At 53.8% G+C, this 26,119-nt stretch overlaps 1 protein-coding gene across 3 annotated transcripts in view; it reads left to right on the top strand.

Moving 5' to 3' along the window:
* The window catches only part of SEC16B (SEC16 homolog B, endoplasmic reticulum export factor), a 36,714-nt gene extending 10,822 nt beyond the window's left edge, over nt 1-25,892 (top strand). For 2 of the 3 annotated variants that reach the window (XM_058660711.1, XM_058660709.1), the window contains 17 exons: nt 61-291; nt 3,999-4,096; nt 5,733-5,814; nt 9,009-9,126; nt 10,146-10,257; nt 11,607-11,712; nt 13,274-13,414; nt 15,017-15,127; nt 15,931-15,997; nt 17,319-17,579; nt 18,379-18,455; nt 22,434-22,586; nt 22,740-22,838; nt 23,214-23,325; nt 23,455-23,534; nt 24,625-24,723; nt 25,465-25,892. In XM_058660711.1, the coding sequence (XP_058516694.1) occupies nt 61-291; nt 3,999-4,096; nt 5,733-5,814; nt 9,009-9,126; nt 10,146-10,257; nt 11,607-11,712; nt 13,274-13,414; nt 15,017-15,127; nt 15,931-15,997; nt 17,319-17,579; nt 18,379-18,455; nt 22,434-22,586; nt 22,740-22,838; nt 23,214-23,325; nt 23,455-23,534; nt 24,625-24,723; nt 25,465-25,536 (2,019 nt within the window). In that variant the 3' untranslated portion in view covers nt 25,537-25,892. The remainder of the gene's footprint in view (nt 1-60; nt 292-3,998; nt 4,097-5,732; nt 5,815-9,008; nt 9,127-10,145; nt 10,258-11,606; nt 11,713-13,273; nt 13,415-15,016; nt 15,128-15,930; nt 15,998-17,318; nt 17,580-18,378; nt 18,456-22,433; nt 22,587-22,739; nt 22,839-23,213; nt 23,326-23,454; nt 23,535-24,624; nt 24,724-25,464) is intronic. The other variant, XM_058660710.1, reaches the window with a different exon arrangement.
* The last annotated feature ends 227 nt before the right edge of the window (nt 25,893-26,119 follow it).

Below are 26,119 nucleotides of genomic sequence, written 5' to 3'. Positions count from 1 at the left end.
AGCAGGAGGACTTCATCCGCCCCCGCCCCGCTTACCAGGATCACCCTGTTTGCCCTGCAGTCCATAGCGGGGTCTGACATTGCTGAGCTGCTTATGCGAGACTGCAAGAAGCTGGACAAGTACAAGAGGCAGCCCCCCGTGGGCAATCTCATCAAACTGACCGATGAGGACCACCCGGTGCTGAGCTCTGGGACGAGGAACCTACTCACTGGGGAGATCCCCCCCAGCGTGGAAACACACGCACAGATTGTGCAAAAGTTCACGAAACTGCTCTACTACGGAAGGAAGAAGGTGAGGAACCCTTTTCTCCAGGCTTGAACCACCACCACCGCTTGCCCTCGGCCCCCCGATGATGATTTTCCAGGTTCAGCGTGGCCCCGCTCTGTGGAGTAAAGCAGCAGGTGGATGATCCCTGTCCTCCTCCTGTCCCCTGTAACTCTGCCTGTCACGTAAATAAACACATCTTCAGAAAAGTCATGAAGGAAGTTACATTTCTGAAGATTTTCCTATTGCACTTACAATTACTCTCTGCTGTTTCTTATGGCATACTCTACCATTCTTGCACCTTCTCTTTGGCAATTATCAAAATTTCTTAGGAAATTTGGGGGTTGGCGAGCGTTTTCTATGAAGGGACAGATAGTAAGTGTCCTGGGCTTTGTTGGTCTTGGGGTCTTCCCCCTTGGCGCCACCTTTGTGGTGTGAGAGCACCCACATATGGTACATATGTGAATGGGTGTGCAGCTGATGCAGTTACTTTATGGACACAGAAGTTTGAGTCTTGAGTTACGTATAACTTCTGTGTCTAACTCTACCGTAAAGCTTCCCTTTGCCTCTTCCCTCTGTAGCTTAGCAAGGGGACCGTTACTCTGGATCTGTGGTCTGTAATCCAACAGGCAGTGTGCTGGATTGCCTTCAGGTCATCTAGAACAGACCTTGCCCGTCATCATCACCTCGAGCGGGCAAAGCCCCAGCCTCACCCTTTCTATCAGTTCTTCCTTGTTATTTTTTATGGATCCAGAGTTATAGGATGCACTATGGGTAATTTAACTAAAACCCATAGATCAACTGGTCAACTTTTAGGTGATTCTCCATCTTCGGCTATTACAAGCAATGCCGAATGAATAACCATTGTCATTTTGCTCAGTGTGACAGCATACATATTTCTAGGCGTGGAGATGTTGGGTCAAAGGATATATGGCTTACAATTTTGAGAGCCAATGAAAATTGCCTTTTTTGACATTGTACTAACCCACTCTACCAGCAATGGGCAAAGGTGCCTGGAATATATAAAGGAACTCCATCTGGGTGTGTCGAGCTGTTTTCATAAATAGCAAAATGAGAGGTGAAAATATGATTTGGTATAGTTATTTGTTACTATGGATGAAGTTCTAGATATTTTAATCTTTGAAGTTTTTTGACATGAATTCTCTGTATTTCTCTACTGGATCTTTTCCTTATTTAGTGACTTATTGAAAATCTTCATTTTTAAGGAATTTCTGCCCAAAATCACAAAATTTTTTTGGGGGGATCATATTAATGCATTTTTAAAAGGTTTATTTGTTTATCCAAATGTACGAGTTACAGAGGGGAGGGAGTGGGGTGGGGAGGAGTGGGGAAGGGTGGGGCAGAGATGGAGGTCTCTTCCATCCATTGTTTGCTCCCCAGATGGCTGCACCAGCCAGTGCTGGGCCTCACCGCCAGTGCTGGGCCTCACCAGCCAGTGCTGGGCCTCACCGCCAGTGCTGGGCCTCACCACCAGTGCTGGGCCTCACCGCCAGTACTGGGCCTCACCGCCAGTGCTGGGCCTCACCGCCAGTGCTGGGCCTCACCAGCCAGTGCTGGGCCTCACCGCCAGTGCTGGGCCTCACCAGCCAGTGCTGGGCCTCACCGCCAGTGCTGGGCCTCACCGCCAGTGCTGGGCCTCACCAGCCAGTGCTGGGCCTCACCGCCAGTGCTGGGCCTCACCGCCAGTGCTGGGCCTCACCAGCCAGTGCTGGGCCTCACCGCCAGTGCTGGGCCTCACCGCCAGTACTGGGCCTCACTGCCAGTGCTAGGCCTCACCGCCAATGCTAGCAGCTAGGTGTTTCATCTGCCACATGGGTGGCAGCAAGCACAAACACTTGACCCAAACTCCTGTTTTCTCAGGCCATCAATAGGGAGCTAGATTGGAAGTGGAGCAGCTGGGACTTGAACCTGAGCCCATGTAGGATGCCGGCATTGCCGATGTTGGTTCACCTGCTTCACTACAGCACTGGGACCTATTTTAATGTATTCCTAAGGAGGGTGATTCATCGGCCATAGAGCCAGGCTTTAGAGCTCACCAGCCTGAAGCCTGAACTTGAGGTCCTGCCGCCTCCCAGCAGCCGAGCTTGTTCAACAGTAAGCAAGGAGCAAATGGAGTTCCTGGGAGTTCAGAGGGCCTTATGATGAGGCCCAGCACTGGCTAAAATCTCTTTGTTTTATTTTGTTTACCATGGTCTTACTTCTGGCATCATGCATAATTGGCATCCTTAATATAAATTCTAAGTATCTTATTCTAAAACTATATTTTTGGAAGAGTAGCTTTTTGAGTAAGCGATCTATTCCCAAACCAAGCATCTAAATAAGTCCTTTTCAATGGAAGAGTCATGGAGAGCATATGGCACTGGGGTTCCTTCCTCCTGCATCCGAGGGGTTGGTTGGAGTCCCAGAGCTGCTCAGGATGCCAGCGACCTGTTGGTGTGCCTCTGGGAGGCAACTGGCGACAGCCCAAGCGCTTGCATCCCTGCCATCCATGTGGGAAACTTGGATTGAGTTCTTGGTTCATGGCATTGGTCCCAGATCTTGAAGTTATTGGAAAGGGAACTAGCAGGTAGATTTCTCTGTCTCCAAAAGAATTAAAATAAATTTGGAAAGATTATGTAATGTTTAAATCATTGATGCCATGTTTTCGTGTACTGACATCCTTAACGATGGTTATTTATTTGTTCTCTCTCTGTCTCTCTCTGTAGGGTTATATGGGGGAGAAATTGGGATGACCAAGGAATTTGTCACTTGGACATAGAATTACCTCATTAGTGATTCCTGTCCAAAACCACATTATTATTTCTTGGTACCAAGGAATTTATTAATACCAGCTCAAAGCTTCATGTATACATTATTTCCTTAGGAAACAATTAGGAAAAGTAAATGAAAAGGTGTTTTAAAATTTGCAGCACTAACCCATCTCAGCTGCTGAATGGTGTCAGTGACCTGGGCCATGCAGACGTCTGAGAGTTAATGAGCAGGTCGTCGCCACGTTGGGTGGATGGACTAACTGCTGCTATATTGACAAGGTGTCCCAGTGCCTGTGAGACAGCACGGCAGGCAGGCGTTAGCGCCCCTCCAGCATCATCTCTGTTCCTCCATGTACAGTTCCTAAGGCTTCTCAGGCGTCACTTGCGGGCTGGGTGTTTGTATCGTATGAGCCTTACCTGGAGGTGGCCAATGACCATTCTGTTTCCAATCCATGGCTTAGGACTTGGCCACACCCAGGTGCCCAGAGAGGTGGGAAAAAGGTCCCAACTTTTTGCCCAGGGAGGACAACCTGGATTTTGGTGAGCAACTCCCAGCCTCTGCCACTGTTGTTTTAAAGGGACTGTTCCTTTAACACACCCTTAGAAATAGCCATTTTATCCCTTTGGCTGCTCACATTTTGAGATCAATATTTGAGGTCAGGTGCTTCTCTTATTTTTGGTGTGTAGACTCTTAAAAATGTTTCCTAACTTTTGCTAAAAAGATAAAGTCACTAGGCAGCCTTGTTTGAGGGAAGGTAATGAGCTAGCTAGTGGGTTTTGGTAAGGAGGAGGGGGCGGCCTAGAGAGCAGTACTGCGCAGCTTAGTGCCTGCTCCCCTGCCACACCTGCTTTGAGTCCCTGTGGGACACTCTCGTGTGCAGGGGTGCTCACGGGCAGGCACCTGAGGTGGTGGTTGAAGGAAGGGGGGTAAGGCTCTGCTCAATGTGGTGTTCTGGTTTTCAGGAGGCCTTGGAGTGGGCCATGAAGAACAATCTGTGGGGCCATGCCTTGTTCCTATCCTACAAGATGGACCCAAGGACTTACAACTGGGTCATGAGTGGGTGAGTCTGGCTGGGCGCTGAGGTGAGTGGATGGGGGTGAGGTTTACAAGATACAGTGAGAAGGCCCACACTCCTACACACTTCCAGCTTCTGAGCTGCACACAGCATCTCTCACCTCCAAGACTTATTACATCCAAGGGGCACAAGCATTCTTCCTACTTGCTGCCCTCACTGTCTAAAAGATTAAGTAGGTCTCTGCATTGCCGGAGTCTTTTCTCGATTGGAGGGGACTGTTCTGGCTTCTTCCATCCTTGGGAAACAGGCGATCACTGAGGATGACCGAGAGAGCCTCCAGCTGGAGGGATGGACGCCTTCACCTTGTGGCTGTCAGCTGCTCAGCCCTGTGGGGAGGGGGCGCGGGATTGGGGTGCTGAGAAAAACACAGCAACAGGAGTGGAAGACCACGAGCTGTGGCAGGAGAAGGGGTTCTGGGGACTGGAGCTGAAACTCAGACACACACACAGCAGCAGTGGGGTTGCTGAGACTGAGCTGAGGATGACCTGGGCGCTGGGGTGCGCCTCCAAGCAAGTCCTGGGATACAGGAGGAAAAGGTCCGCAGCTAGGACTGTGGGAGAATGAGCACGAGCCAGGAGGAAGGAGAATCAGGCGGTGGGCATCGTGGGTGCCGGAGGAGCCTTCTGAGGGAGCCCTCTGTGCTCCGTGTAGTGTGCCTGGGGCAAGGCCAATGAGAGGTAGTGGATTGCACCTGTAGGGAAAGGCTCGGGTCATACCATGGGGGGCATGTTCCTTCTTGATGCCTGTCTCCCAGCGTTGGTTAAAGCTGTGTTGCTGTGTCTCAGCTGAACTTGAGCTGGCAGGGGCAGAGGCAATGTCGGCCACCTGCACTTTAAGCTCTTTTCGTGATCCTGGGAGCCTACTCTTCATGGTGGCCTTGGCTGAACATCTGCTTCTTCCCACATATTCCATCATCCCCAGAGCTGCTGGATGGTGGGGGATCCTGCAGATCCTGGATGACAAGTGCCCTGCAGGCCATTCTGAGCGACAATCTGCCCCTGGGTTTTGGAAGTGAACACCCCAGTCACGCACGGCACTGTCTGCTGGGCAGTATTTTGCCTTGCGCTGTTGAGTTGTGAGGGGGGCAGTGAATTGTGAGAAATCTCCCTTCCTGAGCACGCAGATTATGTCCTTGTTAAGCACGTCCCATGGCTCGTCTCCTGCAGGCTCATTCCTGGTCCCTGTCCCATGCCTCTCTGGTTACTGAAAATGGCTAGCTAGTGCTTGGGAGCTGCAAGCAAAAGCACTCCAGACCCAGCAGTGACGTGGGGAGCTGCAGGCTTGGCAGGGAGGAGGTTGGGACAGTGTGGGAAGGGACTAGGAGCAGAGGGTGGCTGGGAAGGGGGGGCTCTGAGATGGCCCTGGGACACCTTGTGGTAGAAGCAGGCTGTCAGAAATGGCTGCTCAGGAGTCCAGGTGGCAGGGCCCAAGTGCAGAGGACTCCGTGTCAGAACAAGGTTGGTGTGCAGTGTGCGCTGAAATGCAGCTCCTGTCAAACTCTCCAAACTCTTGCAGAGGCGCAGGGAGAGAAGAACGCCAAGCGGAAATGCCCCAGGCCTTGCAGCCCACGGGCAGGGACGCTCCCGTGTCGGACCCCACTCAGCAGCCTCTCTCTTTGCAGCTTCACCAGCACGCTGGCCCTCAACGACCCCCTGCAGACCCTCTTCCAGCTCTTGTCCGGGAGGATCCCACAGGCAGCCACGGTATGCCCTGTCCCCAGCCTTTCCTCCATCCTGCTGTTAGAAAGGCGGCTCCGGAAGGCAGTGGGGGCTTTCCAGTTGGGATGTGGATAACTGAAGCTTGCTCACCTGCTGGGGCCTTGCCCCGTACCAAGGGCTCCCATCACATTGTTTTGTTTAATACCTGGAGGTGTGACACAGAACCTGAGGTGCAGAGGTGTGAAGTGAGGTCCGATCACGGTTAGAGGGCTGTGGGCTGGGCATGTGCCCAGGTCTGTCCGAGTCTGAACACCTCACCCTGGCTGTGCTCCCGCAGCTGCCAGCTCTGCTGCCTGGCACGAGCTGGGGGCTCCAGGCTTCCCCCGGCAGGGCTGCCCTTTATCCCCAAGGAAAGCCTTCCTCCATGGCACCTGGATCCTTCAGAGCCGGACAGGGGAGATGTCACGTGCCCTGGGGCTGACTGGGGCGAAGAAAAACCCAAGGCTGGCTTGACAGTTTTCCCATTAAAGTAGACTTAATATTTTTTGCCTCCAAATATTCCTTCCTTGTCTTGGAAGTCTAAGAACTTCTAGGATAGAGAGTGTCAACTGGTCAGTCCTTTCTCGGGGTGTTGGATGCCTTTTGCATCTGTGCATTTGTATTGCGGAGTTCCAGAGAAGGTTCCTGAAGTTTACCCTTTAGTGTTCGTTTTGTTCTGTCACTCTGAAATTCCACGTATGCACGTTTCACAGACATAAAATATACCCACCATTATGTTCTTTCTCTCCTTCCCTTCATTCCTGCTTGCTGTCTTTCTCTCTTCTTTTTTTTCTTTCTTTCAGATGTTAATTTGAAAGTCAGACACACACAGGTCACACACACTGGGTGGTGGGGGAGCTAGAGGGGGAGAGAGAGAGAGTCCTCTTTCTTTTTTCACTCCCCAAATCTCAAATGCTCCACAAAGGCCAGAGCTGGGCCAGGCTGAAGCCAGGAGCTGGGGATGCCACCCGGGGCTCCTGTGCAGGCAGGGACATCCCAAGTACTCAGCCACTGCCCGCTGCCTTCCACGATGCGCGCTAGCAGGAGTCTGCATTAGGACGGAGCCCGGCCTCTGCTCCATGATGCCAGCTTTCCAAGTGGCACTTCAGTTGCTGTGCCAAACACTCCACCCTCCTCTCTGTCCCCCGTCTTGTTCTCTCTGTCTCTCTCTCCCCGCCATCTTCTCTATCCCTTTGTGAGTTTGCACCAATGTCTCTTGCTTTTGAGTTCTCTCCGTACTTTTTGTCCATCTCTGGGCTTCGTCGCTGCCGTCTTTCCTGAGCTGCGCGGGTCACGTTCATCTCCTCGTTGCTTTTCCAGACTCTGAGAAGGCAGCCTCACACTCTTGTTCCTTAGAAGTGACGGTTTCACTGTTGGCCTTCCACCCACTACTTCCTGTGTGGCTGGTGGGAGCATTGCTGTGTGGCATGTTCTCATCCTCCATTTATTTTCCAAATTGCCTTCCTCCTTCAGTCCTGTAGGAGTGCTGGATTTTATTCTGGGCTTGTTCCTTAGTGCCACGCACCTGTCAGCAGTGGAGACGCTCCTAGGAGCTCTGGGCTGGGGTTGTAGTTGGAGCTGTCTGGCATTTCTCACAGGCCTGTGGTTCCTGAGTGGCCTGGTAGGGGCTGTCTGTGCCCAGCTCACGGGAGCTCTGTGGTTCTACCCTGGCTGGCATCCTCTTTCCTTCCTCCCGGCTGCACTGCCGTTTCTTCCTCACAGCATTTGGCAGCCTTCCTTGCGTCTTGAGGCTTTTGCTGACAACTAGTTTTAATGAAAACGCGCTTCATTCACCCTTTGGCTTTTCTGTCCTTCTCGCTTGTGATAATTCTAACAAAAGGGAAGTGATGTCTTTTGTGCCTCATCCTAAAGCAGACAGCTGGGGAGAGCAGCTGAGAGGCCAGTGCAGGATCCGATGGGAGAGCTGGGGAGAGCAGCTGAGAGGCCAGTGCAGGATCCGACGGGAGAGCTGGGAGTTTGCTCGCCTTCTCACATCTTGTCAGAGGCAGGATTGCAGTCACCTGGGATGGGCAGGGAAGTGGCAAAGGCATGGTCCCTGGGCGCCCCGCTGTGCGGCACGTCACAGGTGTCACGCCGCGTTTTCTCCTTGCTGCTGTGGAAGCTTGGTTTTGCAGCTTGATCTCAGAGTCTCCATGCTTCATCGTTGCAGGAGTTTTGGTGCCAAACCAGTAGAGCTACTGTGAAAATTTAAAGGCGAAAGAATAGTTGAACATATCAGTCCTAAGCCCGACCCATGGAAGTTAGTTAACGCATAAATGCTTAGCACAGTGGGTGGCTCATGGCGGGCTATCGGTGAGAACCGTTGTCATCATGGCGATGGACCGCCCCCCCACTCACTGCCCTGCCATGCAACGTATTTAGCCAGACGGGCTTGTAAGCTGTCCTGTACCTCTGTGGAGCGCTCCAGTGTGCGTGTGCACGAGTGAGGGCTAGTCAACAAACCTGAAAAAAAACAAAACAAAACAATTAAAAGATGTGTCTTTTAGCACAGAATTTGAAACCCAGGCGCAGCTTTCCTTCATGTGTCTGGCATGAAGTTTGTGAACAGCCCTTGCGTCCACGCCTTCATGTCACCAACCAGTGCAGACCAAGGTCGGCGCGCAAGTCTGTGTGGTGCACATCTGCCTGACTTCGCTGTCCAACTTCCTACAGCAGCTTGGGCAGATGTTCGTGGTCTCCGTTCTGGGGGTGAGGGAGCGAAGCGTTAGAGGAGTTTAAGGTTTTGTGCCGGGCCACACGGTGACTGAGGGACAGGGCACGGAGACCCTGTGTCTGTGTTGTTGCTGTGACATGGTTGTTCATCTTGCTTCTCCCCAATGCTTCTCCAGGACCAGATGGTGGGAGAGCACCTCGTGGGCGGGGCTTCTGTACACTGCCTCCGGGCCATTGCTCTGCTGGCCATGGCTGGGAGGACATAGTCCTTGGCTGCGGGGTGGGGGTGGGCCAGGGGACTGAGTGGGCACCCAGTCCAGGCTGGACCACGTGGCTTGATTTTCTCATTATCTATTTGATTCTAGGCTTTTTTTTTTTTTTGTAAATAAAACACTTCTAAATCAGTGGATGAAAGCATTGCAGGTGGTGTGGTGGACGTACCCTGAACGCCTCCAAAGCGGAGGACAGCAGCCCGACCTTCGTGTCGTAAGTCCTCCTGTGAGCTGGCTTTTCCTGCTCTTTTGCAGTGCTGTGGGGACACGCAGTGGGGAGACTGGAGACCTCACTTGGCTGTGATTCTGTCCAATCAGGCCGGGGACCCGGAGCTGCGTCAGCGTGTGATCGTCACCATGGGGGACACACTGGGTAAGCGGGAACCTGGGCTGCCCCGCCCCCAAGGTCTGCAGGTCAGCCCGAAGCGTTGACTCCTCTGTGTCCTAGCTTTGGTGCAGGGTGTGCACCTCACGGTATTCTGGAACCACGGGCATTGGTGTTCTGAGAAATTCAAAGTCCAGGGAAGGGAGTGTCCTGCCGAGCCAGCGCAGCCCAGGTCCACGAGACTCGGCACTGAGCTGCTGGGCAAGTCTTTGCTCAGCCAGCAGCCTCCTTCCGTGGAGATGTTCACTTGCAGATGGGGTGAACTCCCGGGCCCTGGCCTCCTGTGCCACCTGGATTCCAGCGACCCTACTCAGGCAGCAAATTCTGTTGGTTGTCTGAACTGCCCCTGCTAATCCTGACGCCTTTGTGTCTGTCATCTCGTGAACACGGACTATTGAATGTTCAGGATTGGTGGCTCTCAGATTCGCAGAATGCATGGCGTCCATTGAGAGGCTTTGTAAGACCTGTTCTGCTCAGCTTAAAGCTGCCATGTCCGGCTATGCAACATCTGGTGCCAGGTCCTAGGGTGCCTGGAACCTTGGAGCGAAGGGTTGGACCCGTTGCTAAGTCCCTCTCGGTGCAGGCATGGTGCTAGTGTTTATCTGCTTGAGGCAATGGAAAATGTATGGGAGCACCTTTTAACATTGGGAACAATATGGTTTCTACTGTGACTTTTATGAGGCCTGGGAGGTCTCCTGTAGCTTGATGGCAGTGCCGGGGCAGGCCTGGTCTGATTGCTTCTCCTGAAGGTCCCCTTCTTGGCTGAGGTCAAGCCTCTCCTTCACCTCTCATCCCCAACAAGGACTCAGACACTTGGGAAATGGCCAGTTGCATATCCTCTGCAGAGCACAGGCAGGAGTGTCCTTTTCTGGGGAAAGAGAATCGAGATGAGATGTTTGAGGTGCAGTGCCAGTGGGAGAGGGAGTGAGCTCCTGGGGGGGGGGTGCGACTCAAGCTTCCGAGTTCATGCACGTGCCCCCCTGCGACCTGTCGTTGTCCTCCTGCAGCGGGCAAGGGGCTGGTGGAGGCCGCCCACTTCTGCTACCTCATGGCTCAGGTGCCCTTCGGACACTACACCGTGAACGCAGACCGTCTGGCTTTGCTGGGCAGCAGCCACAGGTGCGTGACCTCGGAGGGGACACGAAGGCAGGGATGTTTCAGCCCTTGCTGGGTTTCCCGGCTTCTCATCTGCTTGTGTGACTGCAGAATCCGCAGGTTTGGACCAGGAGATGCTCAGTAGCTGTCACATCAGGTCACCACGGGGCCCAGGCGCTGCTCTAAGCAGCTGCGAGCTGTGGAGGCCCGGCTGCATTGCGTCATGTGGCCACTGGGTGGCACTCTGGCTCCACAACCAGGGATCAGTTAAAAAAAAAAAAAACCTAAAACAAAAATAAGGTTTTATTTGCGAGCTCTGTGTCAGGCCGCCCTGGGCCTCTCCTGAGAGCTCATTCTGAGTGAAACTAGGAAGTGAAAGTGGGGTCCCAGCGCCCCTATGCTGACTTGACGCTCTTCTTGGCACACAGGATCATTCCGGGAGCCCCGAGGAGAATGAATGGGCTGGCAGGTGGCTCTCCGGAGGCTCACCTGATCTCTCACCTCCCTCCCCACAATCTTGGTGATTAACTAAGCTCCCAGCTGGTGCCAGATCTTTTCTTTGCACCCTTTCCCTTATTATACATTTACCCTGTGAAGAGAGTACAGAGAAGGGAAACTGAGGTACAGAAAGATTCAACGATGTTTGGAAGACAGTGCAGCTACAGTGTGGTGGGCAGGGACGTGGTGTCCTGCGGGCAGGCTGCCACACCTTTTGCTGATGGCACTGGCCTGCTCAGCTGAGCCCCCGGGGACGCGCTGTCCCTTTTTGCCTTCTCTGTCCTGGCGGTTCCCAGAGCACAGTTCCCTCCTCAGGGAAGCCTGTCTGGGCCAGACGGACCCTCAGTGTGTGTATGTGGGTTACTGCAGCAGTCTGCGGGAGGCTCATAGCAGAGGCCTGGGATGAAAAAACCATGCAAATATTTCTGACACCAAATCTTTGTTGTTTTTAAGATTTATTTTATTTAGTTGAAAGGCAGAGAGAGAGAGAGAGAGAGAGAGAGAGAGTCTTTCCATCCAGTGTCCACTCCTCAAATGGACCACAGGGGCTGGTCCCCTCATTCTCTTGCTGGAGCTGGTCCTCTGCTGGCCGGGCCTGCTTTTCTGGAGTGACCCATGGCACCTGTTGGTGATGGCTGGCTGGGCTTCGGCCCTTCGCCTGGGGCCTCGGGGCACGGAAGCTCCCTGCTGCACCTGCCAGCACACCCTGTAGCCCATGGAGGCTGCCACACACCCACCCTGCGGCCTCTCCCCTCCCTTAGCGCTGCGACCTTGTCAGCCCAGACCGGGCGCTGCCATCAGGGAGTCGGTGGCGGCAAGTCTGGCCGCCTCCTCCGCCATCATCTCAAGCTTTTTATTGCCCTTCCTTGTTTTAGTCAGGAGTTTTTGAAATTTGCCACCACGGAGGCTATCCAGAGGACAGAGATCTTCGAGTACTGTCAGACGCTGGGCCGCCCCGAATCCTTCATCCCTGCCTTCCAGGTAACCGAGCCCGCGACGCTGCGGCCCTGGCGGTGTCTCATGCCTGTGGATAGCGGCCGCCTTAACACAGTGGTGATCTGAGGCCTGGGCCCAGTCCCCTGATGGCTTGCCCTCGTTAGCGTGAGCGGCGTAAGGGGCTTGCTTGCCTCACATGTCCCCGAAAAGTCTCTCATGTCTGCTAGGAAAGCCCCTCTACCGAAGGCTCCTGTTTGGCTTTGCAGCCTGGCCCTACCTGCGGCCAGGCCGGCCCTGTGCTCCTGTCCGCTCCGCACCTGCGCGGCATGCCCGCTCCTCCATCTGGAGGAAAGTCCTCCCCCTCTCCCTGCACCTGTCGCTGCTTCTTGGTCTCTCTCCCGGTCGGGCTTCTGTCCTGAGAACTTCCCCCTTGCTCTGTGCCTGCGCCCCCCTCTCCTCTCTTTCCTCTGTCTCCTGCTGTACACCGGTGTGCACATGGCCGGTTCTTCTGTCTGCTTAGCCTCTGGATGCGATGTCCACTGTCCCCCTCATTTCATGGAGTGATTCTATGCTGTGTCACGCTCCCGTGTGCTCTGAGGCCCAGTGCTGTTTTTCCCTCTGACTCAGGAGTATGCCAGTGGGCTTGGCGATGAGCTGTGGGTTACATGGCAGTGTTGTGTGGTGGAGCCCCCGTGGGAGTGTGAGAGTGCCACACTGGGCACCCATCCCGAGACGCGCAGCCGGGGGCTGCCTCCCGGGCCATCCCCAGGGGACGTTGGACTGCCGCCCCGTCTTTGCTTTGCTTGTTAGGTGCAGGGACCTTATGCTCCTGCCCACCTGTGCTGCTTTAGTCCAGACCTGTACCTCCTTGTGCCTGGTGCTGGGATGGGCACCGCAGCACACACCTTGTCAGCAGAGGTCATTGACCCTGCCACACGTGCTCAGCACGACAGCGTTGCTGATCTCGAGTGGAAACTGAGGCCCGGCGATTCATGTAGTATCAGCTTACATCTCTTACCTACCGCTGTTCCGGAGTATCTGGATGATTTCATTTAATCTTGGCAGCAGAAGAGGAGGCAGGTGGTGTGAACAATCAACGGTCTCGTGTAATGGGTAAACTGAGGCAGATACAGACCCAGCCGTCCAGTGCTCCACACCAAGCACGGAGCTTGGATTTGAACCTGGGTCTGCCCGGTGCCCAAGTCTTCAGCCCTGCCCTCATGCCGTGGCCTGAGTGCCCCTGTCTCTGTGATCTCCATGGGGGTTTGCACCAGGGTGATTTTTCTTCTTCTCTGTGTGTCCTTGTATGTCTCGCAAACCGATGACTCTTGTGTTGTAGCCTGATGGCTAGAAAGTGGGTACCTCACGCATTTCCATGGTGACCAAGGCCTAGACTTGAGCTCATGGGATGCCTGTCATCTTTTTATAACTCATGAACCATGGACTGAATTTGGAGGTGTGCCCATGCACAGAAAAAGGGCCCCAAGTGGCATGTAGCCATTGACACTTGGGTGCCAGTGTGAGGGAAGGCGGCAGTCAGCTGGCTCCCCAGAGGTCTTATCTACCTTCCTGCTGGGCTCATCCCTCGCCCTGTTCCTCTTCGCAGGTGTATAAGCTCATTTATGCTTCCCGCCTGGCAGATTATGGTCTGGCGTCCCAGGCCTTGTATTACTGTGAAGCCATTGGCACGGCCATCCTGAGCCAGGCAGAGAGCAGCCACCCTGTGCTGCTAGAGGAACTCATCAAGGTACGTGTCTCCAAGGGGCCCCAGCTGGTGTTTGAGCTTCAGTGCTCAGAGACAGCCATTTCATCTTCTCTGAACACACGGCTGTCTTTGACCACAGCAGTACGTCCAGATGTGATAAGCAGAGGTGGACCTGCAGAGAGAATGCTCAGGGCTGGGGCAGTGGGACTGGGGCCTGGGAGCACCGTGTGTGTGCTCCCTGGGAGTAGAGTAGAAATACGTGGTGAACCGTTCTAATTATAAAAGCTGGACTTCAAAAATATGGTTGGTGATCAAAGCAGGAAATGATCCTTGTTAAAATGCTTTTAAATGCAGGATATTTTATCACATGTGGGGTGCATTAAAAAAAACAAAAACAAAAACATTTGAACCTTTAGTTCCTGGGGAGGAAAACAGCAGTCAGGTGAATGGTTCTTTCAATTAATCGAAGGAGAAAATCTGTTAGCTAGAAAGCCAAAAGTTTTGTTTTGCTGTAGATGAGGCCCCAGAGCTGGACTGGAAGGCGGTAAGGCCTGTGGTGTTCGGTAGGCCCCATATCTGAGGGTTCTGCCCACAGGCTGATGCGTGCCAGGAGCCCAGGCAGCCAGGATGGACGGACGGCTGGGCAAGTTCTGGGATTGAACAAGGGGATATGGTGTTACCGTGCAGGTTAAGTCTCTGTTGGTAAGACCAGCGTACCATACCAGAGCACGGGTTCAAGTCCCGGCTGCTGTTCCTCTGACCAGCTCCCTACAATGCACCTGTGGAAGGGGCAGTGGGTTGCCCAGGGAGTTGCATGGGCAAGACCAGGATGGAGTTCTGGGCTTCTGGTTTCTGACCTTCATGTTGGCTGCTGTGGCCACTTGGGAAGCAAAGCAGAGGATAGACTCTCTGGTTCTCCCTCTCTCTGTGTGGCTATGCTTTCAGTTAAATCATTAATGATTTGTTTGAAAAGCAGAGTGACACAGAGAGAGAGGGAGAGGTGGGGAGAGCTCTTCTAGCCTCTGGTTGACTCCTCAGATGGCTACAATGGCCAGGATGAGGCCAGGCTGCGGCCAGGAGCCACGCGCTTCATCCGAGTCGCTCAGGTGGGTGGCAGCGGCCCAAGCACTTGGCCACCTTCCAGGCTTTTCCAGCCAGGTTATTAGCGGGAAGCTGGATTGGAAGTGAGGCAGCTGGGACACCACCTAGCGCCCACATGGGGTACTGGTACTGCACTACAACACAGTTAATAGATCTTTAAATGTAATGGAATCAAGCTTTGGAAAGCAAAGCAGTGTTAGTTTCGCCTGGAGCTTGTGAGAAAGGTAGTCCTTCCAAACCTCTGGCTCTGGCATCAGAATGGGCGTTGTTTTCAAGGTGGCCTGATGGATGGTGGAGTTTGACAAAGCAGACTGGAGCCAGGTCCCTGATTCCCTGCATGCTTTAGTTAGCATGTAATACCTATGTGGGGGACTCCCTGCTGAATTTGCTATTTCTCAGTAGTCCTTTGTAGCCCAACTTACGAGGCCGTCACGGCTTTTTCGCTTTTCCCTCCTTGTCTCTTTGTCCTCTCGTTGTTCCGTGGCTCTCCCTGCTCTCTCTCTGCACCCACTGGCACTCTGACCTGCTGGAACCCCGGCACAGCTGGCTGAGAGGCTGAAGCTGTCAGACCCGCTGGTTCTTGAGCGGCACCGTGGAGATGGGGTCTGGGAGCCTGTCTGGCTGCGGCAGCTTCGGCGGCACTGGGAGCTGCAGGTGAGCCGCTGGAGAGGGGTCCCGGGCGGGCCTCACCTTCCCTCCGCTCTTGCTCTTGCCGAGCTGCAGAGTGAGCAGGTGCAGGCGGTAGCTGAGAGGTGAGGATGTCAGTGAGCCCTGGCCCCATGCATCCCTACGGGCATGGGTGGGCCTCTGGGCTTCTCACCTGTTCTGCTTCCATTTTGAAATGCTTTAAATGCTTTCCTGGGTCCATGCGGGACCCAGGGGCGTTGCCTGCCCTGCTCTGAGATCCTCGGGTGCATGTCCAATGGCTATCAAAGCTTCCCCAGCTCTGCTGGGAACAATGGATCAGAGAGGACCGCTCACTTTCATGTAATGTGGGCCAGGCAATCACTCAAAGACGCCTTTCCTTGGTGTTCTGAGGATTGCCCAATCTGCAGGGCATTACGGGAACAGTACAACCTTTCAGGGAATTCGCTGGGATGGTAACTGGAACAGGGCCGCCTCCATGTTCCTGCTCTCACTTTGCCAAGTGGATTTTGAAAGCCCAGCAGCCCCTCCTCCCTCCCTCGGCTGCATCGTCTGAGGCCTGCAGGTTCCTCCCTGCTGTTGGCCATGACCTGCAGCCGGCTGCCGCTGCTCTGGGCGGAGCGGGGAGGTCCGGGAGGCGCTGTCCAGGTCACAAGGCCCCAGGGGGCTGAGCAGTTAGCAGAGGTTGCCTCACCTTGTCACCCCCACTGGAGATTCCTTTGTGATATAATTTTGGATTCAATCTTGTTCCCTTAGCCTTGTTTTCCTTCGTGCTGCTGAAAAGGGTGGTATTTTCTTTTAAACAGCAAAAGATCGCTGGAGATGCTGGGGACCCTCGCTCTACAAACGCGGATGTTCCGAGAGCCAGAGAAGCAACAGGTACTGAGCCAACAGGGTCTTACGGAGCGATGCCATGTGGGATAGGGAAACCCCACTCCGCCCCTGCGGGCACCTCCTCCACACAGCCGCCCTGCAGGTCTAAGAGGCTGCAGTGTGAGGTTCCTGTTGGAGCACCCAGGTTCTTAGCTCACCTGTGCTGTAGCTGTGGTGTGGCAGTGCGAGCCGAGGGCTCCACAACTCCCCAGCTGCTGGACTGTCCTGAGGCTGCAGACCGGTGCCCGCATCCCAGGTTGGTGCCAGCGACACGGGGGCTCTTGGTAGTTCTGAGCTCTCAGGCACTGTCACAGAGCACTGAGCACATCTCAGGGTGTCTCTCTCCGGAAGGCCCCAGTGTGGGGCTGCGGCTGTCTAGCCCCCTCGACTTCCCACTCTTCCCAGGGGCCCTCTGCAGGAGGGACAGGAAGGGCCCTCATCTCTTTGCTTCCAGACATGTCCCTGACCTTGGCACGTCTTTCACGGGTGAGCGGAGTGAAGGGAAGGAAGCAAAGCAGGTTTTGCCTCCGAGCTCAGTGGAGGCTGCAGCAGCGCCAGGCTGCTGTCCCTCGTAGCTGCCGCCTCACAGCCCTATCCCCTTGTCCACACACTCCTGGAGCTGTGGGCTCCTTCTTATGCTTGTCTCCACCTTGGGTGACGTAAGCAGCAGGCCCCTTCTGAGATGGGTGCACAGTGCGGCATGTGTGATTAGACTTTGGCTTTTATTTAGAAGTTTTCCTTTTATTTTTACAATTTGAGAGAGAGAGAGAGAGAAGGGGGCTTCTATGAACCACTTCCAATCCCCAAATGGCCTCAACAGTTAGGGCTGGCCCAGGGCCAAAGCTGAAGCTGGGAACTCACTCCAGGTCTCCCGTTCAGGTGTCAGGAACTCAGTTCCTGGAGCTGTCACCTGTTGCCTCCCAGGGAGCACTGGTGGGAAGCTGGAACTGAACTCAGGCACTGTGGGATGTGGGCATCTTAACTGCTGGGCCAAACGCCTGTCCCCAAACTGGCCATTTTCTAAGTCTCAATTAGCCAAGGAAGTCCTTAAGGGAGATAGTTGATCCCAAAGCACAGAGGTGTGGCATTGGGTGGAGAGGTCACTGCTTCCCTCCCCACGCAGCACTGGAAAGTGTAGAGATGGGAAGAGGAGGTGAGCTGCGAGTGCTACCGTTGCCGTGTGCTGCGTGGCCTTGTGGGGCTGGCATGTCTAGGTACTGGCCATTGCAACTGCTTTCATTGGAAGGGCACAAGCAGGAAGGTTTCTTGATTGATGTGTCTGCAAATGCCACATTTCAGCTCTCACTGCTTTCTCCTACGTCCTCAGAGCCCACTCTCTATCAGGATCTTTCTGGATATCAGGGCTACCCAAAGGCCCCAGGGTACCAGCTGGACCCATGGCCCACAGCTGAGCTGACCGACCTGCCTCAACCTGGCCCACAGCAACCCTTCTCCCTCCAGCCAGGCCCTGAGGCAGGGCAGGCAGGGACACCTGGGCCTGAGACCCACCTCCCGGTCAGTGTGGAGCAACCACAGGCTCCTGAAGGAAGGGTCTGGGAGGACACGCTGTGGACGCACCCGGTTCCTGGTAAGACCTGCCAGCCAGCCTGGACACCTTGGGAGAGAACAAACAGGGGAGGGAGGTGTGGGGAGCGGTGGGTGCAGATGTCCTTGAGCCAGGGAAGACCCAGGTGGTGGGGTGCAGGTACTACCGAGAGCCTCCGTGGTGCTTCTGGTGTTCTGGTGACAACGGGAGGAGTGTGCTGTCTTCCTGGCTGTCCTGCTCTCGCCTTGGGCTACCTAACTGCTGAGGGTGGGGTGTGGGGGATGAGAGGAAGACTATAGGGTACAAAGGAGAAGAAAACACCATATGTACCGCAGCCCAGGTCCCTTTCTGGGTCATCCTGCACCCCAGAGCTTACCCCAGAGGAAGGTAGAAATATGGGCTTCTACCCTGGCCCACTTGGGACAAGGACTTTCTGTGGGTGGGCAGTGCTGAGCCCCAGAGAATTGCTGGGGGCTCCGAGAAGGGTTAGAGCTCAGACCTAAGATAGGTTCTGTCCAGGCTGGAGGCTCCAATGAAGGATGGCTGTGACCTAGATGGACATGGTGCCGAAAGCACCACAGTGGTCTTGGGGGACACAGGCTAGGTGACCAGTGTGTCCTGGGGTGACACAGGTTAGGTGTCCTGGGGTGGCAGAGACTGGGAAAAGCCATGTGACTGGACAGTGACTTGCTGTGGTCTCCAGAGACCTAGGGGCTTCTGACTCTCGCCACTCTGCAGCTTGGGAAGTTGCTGGTCTCCCAAAGCCCTTCTCAGGATGCAGTGGGGGCAGGGGTGAGGGGAGCCCAGCTCCCAAGCACGGCTTCTATTTATTCTTTCACAGGAGATGTTACGGAGAGCACAGCAGCTCCAGAAATCTTCCAGCAGCTGGACAGTCTGGAAGTCGTTTCCTCACCCCAGGTGAGGGGATGACGCACGAGTGAGGCAGGTGCCTGCCCCTGTGGGGCTCATGTGAACAGGTGCCCTGGTTCCTAGGCTCTTACACAACCCTCCCCACACTGCAGCAGCTCTTGCTTCCTCCTTGTCCTTTTTTAAAAATTTATTTATTTATCTATTTATCTATTTATGTTATTTTTCATGATATGGTGTTGTAGGTATAGGGGTTTTCCCCCCTCCTCCCTCCCCACTCCTCCCCACTCCTCCCCACTCGCCCCTGCTGTTTTCTCCCATATTACTACACTAGTGTATTCCCCAGCAGCAGTCACAAGTCCCACAGTCTGCTATTTAAAGGCATCATGGCATTGTAGATACAGGCAGTAACAGGAAATCTAGTATCCTGTTGTGAAAGGATATGTAGCAGTTGCATCGGGAGTCTTTTATTCAGGAGCAGAGATGCACACAGCAAGGTATCTTCACTTCCCAGCTCATCTAAGAGACTATATGTATATGCATGTTTATCGAGTTATCTGTTTTGCATTTTGCATGAATGTTGCTCTCTATCAGAGAGAACATATGATATTTGTCCTTTTGGAATTGGCTTTTCTCATTGAGCATCATGGTTTCCAGTTGGAAATATTTGGTCACAAGTGGTAGAATTTCATTGCTTTTAATGGCCGAGTAGTGTTCCATGGAGTAGATGTACCACAGTTTCTTTATTGCTCTTTTGCAGACATCTGGGCTATTTCCCTGTCTTTGCTATTGTAGATGCTGCTGTTATAAATATAGGGTTGCAGGTCACTTTGTCATAAGCAGATTTTACTTCTGTTGACTATATTCCCCTATGAGAATATGGGTCATACAGTAGATCAATTTTCAGTTGCTTGAGCACTCTCCATGCTGACTTCCGTAGGCATTATACTAGCCTACACTCCTACCAACAGTGGAGTAGGATATATTTCGCCCGACATGCACACCAGCAGGTGTTAGTAGAGTTCTGAATGTAGGCTAATCTCACTAGAGTTAGGTACAACCTCACTGTGGTTTTTATTTTTATTTCCCTAATAGCTAGGGAGCTTGAGCATTTTTTCTCGTGTGTCTATCAGCCATCTGCATATGTTGCTGTGAGAAGTGGCTGCTAAGTCCCTGTGATTTCTTTCTGGCCCCAATCCCAGGAGTCAGATTATTTAATCCTGCTGTGTCCTGGGAGGCAGAGGAGAATGAGTAGCAGAACAGGTGTCTGGCCTTACAGAGCTGTGTTGGTTGGGCATCCTCCCTCGCTCCTGCCTAGCTACCTAGCCATATGACGAGAGAAGGGGACAGCCCACACACGCGCACATAGACACACAGAGCTGCACATTCACCCCTCAAATACACACAGTAGTCGGGCCTAGCCAGGCTGAGCCAGGAGCCAAGACCATCATCCAGCTTGCCCACATGGGGTCAGGGACCCACTTGTTTAGACCATTGTCTGATGCCTCTCCGGCACCTTGGCAGGAAGCTGGATCAGGGCTGCAGTAGCTGGAACTCAAACCAGGCCCTACAATGAGGGATGCCTGTGGTCCAGCATTGCCTCAACGCATTGCATCACAATGCCTCCCTTCACTTTTCGTTAAAAAATTGTGTGTGTGTGTGTGTGTTCTTTTGAAAAGCAGAGACAATGGGTGAGACAGAGAAGGAGAGAGAAACAGGAATCTTCTATCTGTTGATTCACTTCTCAGTTACTGCAAGGAGAGAGGCTTGGGCTGAGCTGCAGCCATTGGCCAGGGCCTCAGTCTGTGTCTCCCACTTTGGTGGCAGCTGGCCCACGCGGCTGGGCTGTCACCTGCAGTCTCCCTGGGGCGCATTACAAAGAGGCTGGAACTGAGAAGCACGGCAGGGCTGGAACACAGCCACCCATGAACCAGGGGAGGGAAGTGTTCTCAGTCCTCCCTCATTCTCTGCCTCTCAAACAGTGATAATAATAAAAAAGGATAAAAAAGTGCATTTGGTGCACAGCAACAAAGAGAAAGGAGATTTTCTGTCTTTTGGTCTTTCTCCAAATGGCCACAGTGGCTGGGGCTATGCAAGGCTAGAACCAAGAGCCCAGAACTCCATCATCTTGGTCACCTGTGTGAGTGCCTGGGGCCCAAGCAAGCACTTGGGCTGTCTTCTGTTTTCCCAGGTGTGTTAGCAGCAGTTGGATTGGAAGCAGAGCACCTGGGACTTGAACTGGTACTTTAAAATGGGATGCTGCGTTGCAAGTAGCGACTTAATCGTTGAGCCAGAATCCTGGCCTACTAGATTATTTGGCGTTCTGTGGTATAATTTTTCTGTGTCATCATAAATATGATTTTTAATGTTGGAATAACGAAGTCCGTTGTATGAAGGTGCCAGCATTCATTCCCGAGTGTGCAGCAAGCACTGCTCGAACAGAGCAAGCCGCCCCTCACGGCACTGGGGGTAGTGGGACGTGCCTGGAAGGACAGAGGAGGAGCTGGCTGTAACAGGTGACCCAGAGGTGCCCTCTGAGGAGGCCTGCAGGCTGACATGAGACTGGAGCATGGAGCTGAGCCGGGCAAGAATCCAGGGCCACATGTTCCAGGCACAGGGAATGGCAAGGGCAGAGGCCTTGGTGTGGGGCTCAAGGAACCAGAGATGAGGGCGTGTGGCGGGCATCAGAAGCAGAGCCCGAGTGGGAACAAGGTGGGATCTGGAGGGCCTCGGAGGTCAAGGTCAGGAGCGCGGTCACAGTCGGTCATTTCCGCGTTGTCCACTATTTTGGACGCGCTGCTTGCCTTACCCTCTTTCTTCCTTCTCTTTATTTCTATCCACTTCCTTTCCCTCTCTCCTCCCCTTCCTTTCTGTTTTCTCTCACTCATTCATAACACACAACAATGGCTTCCTGTTACATGAGACTTGTTTATATCTAGGATGATTAAACCAGGAGAAATTTCTACAAAGTCAGATGGCTCAGACTTGAAGCTTTGTTCTGCTGTTGGCTACCGCTGTGGCCTGAGATGGGCTGCTGTACCGTCCTGTGCTCTGGTGTCCTCGTGCAAACACGGTCGGAATAGTACCTCCCTCATAGGAATATTGTAAGGATTAAGTGGACCACTTACATAAAAACCCTTAGAGCGTTGCCTGCATTTAGCAAATTCAGTATCAGAATAAAAAAAGTAAAGCTTTTATTATGGGACCTGGGAGACAGCCAGCGGTATGCCTCAAGGAATTGGGCCCTTATTCATGTGGGAGACCTGTATTGCATTTGGGGAGTGAGTTACAGTTGGGAGCTCTTTCTGTGTCTCTGTTTCTATTTAAAATATGTATTCTTAGAGGTCAGGATCCTTTTTTTTTTAATAAAGCTTTTTCTATATTTTATCAAAGTATTTTTCAAAGTTTATCCCAATTATGCTTTATTAAAAGCATGGAATCTAAAAACAGCACCAAAGGGCAGGATGTTGCATGGGTCCACCTGTGAGATGCCTGGAGTGACAGAAAGTAGATGAAAGTGGTCAGGGCTGGGGGAAGGGTCAGGACTTCTGGGGGGGTGTCGGGGAGGGTGAAGAAGGGGTTCTGGAAATAGATGCTGCTGACGGCTGGGCAGCCTATTGCATATGCTTAAGGTCACTAAGTTAGACACCTAAAAATGGTTCAGATGGTAGACTTCACGCTGCGTGTATTTTAGCACATTGAGAAACAAACACCAAGGGGCATATTTGACTCTTCGCTTGGGCATGCGCATTAGGAAGACAGCTGTGAGTGAGTTAACCTTGGGGGTTTTGGTTTGGGCCATTGAGTCCCTGGCTCTAGGCCAGCTGCCTCTTGGGCCCTCTCCAGAGAGGCAGCCCGCAGTGCCCACCACCAGGAGCAGTGTGAGCATCGGGCTTGGGCTCTGGGCTGTCCATCCTGACACCTTAGCGAGTCCCTGAGGGCAGGTGCCTGGGAGTAGCTGGCTTAGGGAGGAAGCCACGCAGTGAACCATCAGGTGCTCCACAGGGCATGCATTTCCTCTCGCTGCAGGTGCCGCTGGCTCCCCGGGCGCGGACTTCCTCTGAGACCTCCACCAGGTTGGTCAAGGAGGCCGAGGAGGAGTCCTCTGACGAGGCAGATGGAAAATCTCCCCCAGATACAGCACGCAAAGGGAAGCCGGCCGATAGGAAAGAGAACGGCAAGGTGGAGGACTTGCTCTGTCTCTGCCCCTTCCTTCGGGTCCTGAGTGCACCGAGGAGCACTGCGGGGATCCTGGGTCCTGGGTGCTGGGAGCCACGTTAGGGCCACCAGGGAGCAGGTCACCGGCAGCAGTGTGCATGCTACTTCCCCTTGCAGAGCTCCGGGTTCGGCTGGTTCAGCTGGTTTCGCTCGAAGCCCACCAAGAATGCATCCCCCTCCGGAGAGGAGGACTCCTCAGACAGCCCTGACTCAGAGGTGACCACAGGGGGAGGAGAGGACACACCCTGACCTGTGCACCTGTCCAGGGCACTTGCTCAGCCGCTGGGGTTTCCTGGCGCTCGCTCTGACTCCACCCCTGTGTGAATGAACCAGGACTTCTGTGTTGGGAGAAGATGGGAAATAAATTGGTCTTGAGAGGGCAGAGGTGGATTATAAATTCGAATGAAAGGTTTTGACGTCAGGGGACCAGCGATTGGGTTGCTGATGGGTCACTGAGCAGGGAGCGTGGCGCGTGGAGAGATGTGATGTGGGGAGTGGCCCAGCAGCCGGTTGCACCTGACTCCATCATCACGGGTTGGGGAATCCACATACCACCACTGTCTGCAATGCCGCTCTCATTTCTCCCCGTAGCAGGAGAACCCCAGAGCATCTTCTCCCTCCGAGGCTGGCCAGGACCCCTCACTGACACCCCCACTGGAGTCCCCACCTGTGCCAGGTGGTGGCACCTTCTCTAGGGACAAAGGTAGCAGCAGCCTCACATTCTGGGGTTTGTCTCAGGCTGTTGGTGCTCCCCAGGGGCAAGGGGTGGCTTCTGGCAGTAAGGGTCCCTCGGACCTGGGTAGAGGACACCTCTCTGACTCCTGCTTTCCAGGAAGGGCTGAAGTCCGAGGAGGCCTGCCTACCCCAGGGATGGCTAACGGCGCTGGGATTGGAGACCTGTCTGGGCCAGGGGTGAGTGAGCTGTGAACTGGGGCCTGTGATCCCAAAGATGCCCATATGTGAGACTGGCCTGAACGCCCAGTGTGGACTGCTGGTGCTTCCTGGGAAGCGTTGACTTGTGGGAAAATGAGAAAGCATGTGTGTGATTGGCGCAGACTGAGAAAGGTGTGTGTGATTGGCGCAGACTGTCATCACAGGGAGAAAGCGTGTGTGTGATTGGCGCAGACTGTCATCACAGGGAGAAAGCGTGTGTGTGATTGGCGCAGACAGTCATCACAGGGAGAAAGCGTGTGTGTGATTGGCGCAGACTGTCATCACAGGGAGGAAGCGTGTGTGTGATTGGCGCAGACTGTCGTCACAGGCACAGGGTGCTGCAGACAAAAGAGCTTAGCAGATGTTTCTCCCAGCTGTGGGGGCCAGAAGTGCAAGATCCTGGTGCGAGAAGTCTTGCTTCTGAAGCCACGTTCCTGCCTTGTGTCTACACAAACCTTTCTCTGTGTGTGTGTGTGTCTTGTATTCAGCGATCAGATCGGATGGGCACCTGTAGGACCGCCGTTTTGCTTGTGATCACTCTTCAAAGATGCCGAGTCCAAGTGTAGTCACGTTATGAGCTGCTGAAAGCAAGGGCTTCAGTGCATGGGTTTGGGGCAGGATGCAATTCAGCTGCCAACAGCTTCCTTGCCTGACGCTGGCTCTTGCCCTGTTTCACAGAAAGCCCCAGCCCAGCCCTGACCTCGGGTTATAACAGGTTCCTGATGACTTGGTCACGTCAGCATGGGGTTCACACCTCTTGCTAGGAAAGCGCGTTTAATTCTTGAATCCTGATTAGAGTGCTCTTGGTGATGTGAGGTCCTGGACAAAGTAGGGTGGTGCTTATGAGAACATCAGTGTAATTTACAGTGGGTTTTCCTTACACCTAAGCCTCTGTGCTGTCTCCTGGACCAAGGACTTGCTGTGCCCACTTGGGCAGTGTTTGCTTGCTATTCCCCGTTCTATTGAGAGATTCTCCCCATGAACTTCTCCTGACTAAAGCTGATGCTCAGGGTGTCCTCCCTGTGGGACCGTGGCCACCAATGCCATTTTCTGTTACTTTTTATCACAGGGTGTGTCCTCTGAGCTCTACTCCGGTCCTGGGGTTCTACTTCCTCCACCTTCCTTGGAGGGGGCTGTCCCTCTCTACAACCCATCCCAGGTTCCGCAGGTAAGGAAGCCCTCCTGGGGTGGGGTTGGGGGCTCCCGGCTTCGGATTAAGGAGACCTGGGATTATAATTCCAGCCTACTGCTCATCATAGGCGCTTCCATCTTGAGCAGTTGTTTAAGCAACGTCTCAACGTCTGTGTTAGTAAATGGGGCTGGCAGTAGCTACCTTATAGATGGGTTCCTGAAAAGCCTGCCCCAGACAATGTTCAATAAATGCAGCTCTAATTAATGTTGCTCTTAATCTTGACGTGGGAGAGGCACAGTTGGTATTTGGGTCAGCGGCACAGGTGCACCACTCTGTCTTGGGGTGAGGGCTCCTAGCCGACTTGGAGAGAGACCAAGCCCCCTGCTCCTCAGCACCCAAGGGGCAGACTTAGCACTGCTCATGTGTTATATGGTCTCCCTTTTGTTTATGAAGTTGAATTTGTTTCACCACTCCCATATATAAGAGGTGGAGGCACCAGGGAAAGGCAAGCCAGCTGGAGCAGAAGTGTTCTACACGGTCACACCAAGTCCACGAGGCAGGAAGGAACACAGTCTAGGTTCTCACATGGGTGCCAGGGACCCGACCACCTGAGCTATCACATCTGTCTTCCAGTGTCCACTTGAAAGAAGGTAGAAAGTTGAGTTAAGACTCAAACCCAGGCATTGGGTATGGGAGAGCGGGCATTCCAAGTGGCATCCTCATGGCGGTGCCGAACACCTGGCCCTCCTCTGGTATCACGTTTATTCTGTTTTTCAGCTGCCCATGGCTACTGGCCTCAATCGGCCAAACCGCCTGGCTCAGCGCCGCTACCCCACGCAGCCCTGCTGAGAGCGACCACCCAGCCAGGCTCAGGTGCCAGGACTGTGATGTTTATACTACTCTGCCTTTCTCAACTTCCTGGCTGCTCTGGAGGTCTGTGGGGTCTGTTGCCTCCACCTAACTCTTTGGAGGCCAGGGAACAGGGCGTCCTTAGACGTATCTCAGGGCAGGCTCTTAAGATTTGCTTCAGAATGGCAGAAATGATGTCATAGGAAGGCAGCGGGGGCGGGGGGACCACAGCAAATTGGAAGGGAGTAGTGTCTGCTGGTGGCTGTTTGAGATGAGGGTGGCCAGGGAGCCTGGGCAATAATGCGAGGACCTTTAGAATCCACAACCAGAGTCAGGGCTGAGCCCACTGAGCTGGGTGACAGGCGCACAGAGCTGGGTGTGGTGGGGTGGCAGGGGCACAGAGCTGGGTGTGGTGGGGTGGCAGGGGCACAGAGCCACCTCCCAGACTCCCCTCCTCTCCCCAGGCCCTGTGGCCGTAGTCAGCAACGCCTTTTCCCCTGAAATGTGGTAGCTCTCACCCTTCCTCATTCCCTTCTCAGTGACAATTCAGCGGTTTTTCTCCTGGTCCTAGTTTTGCGTATAT

This window comes from Ochotona princeps, chromosome 2, assembly GCF_030435755.1.
Source record: "Ochotona princeps isolate mOchPri1 chromosome 2, mOchPri1.hap1, whole genome shotgun sequence".
Taxonomy (NCBI): Eukaryota; Metazoa; Chordata; class Mammalia; order Lagomorpha; family Ochotonidae; genus Ochotona; species Ochotona princeps.
This window is presented reverse-complemented; position numbering and strand designations above follow the sequence as displayed.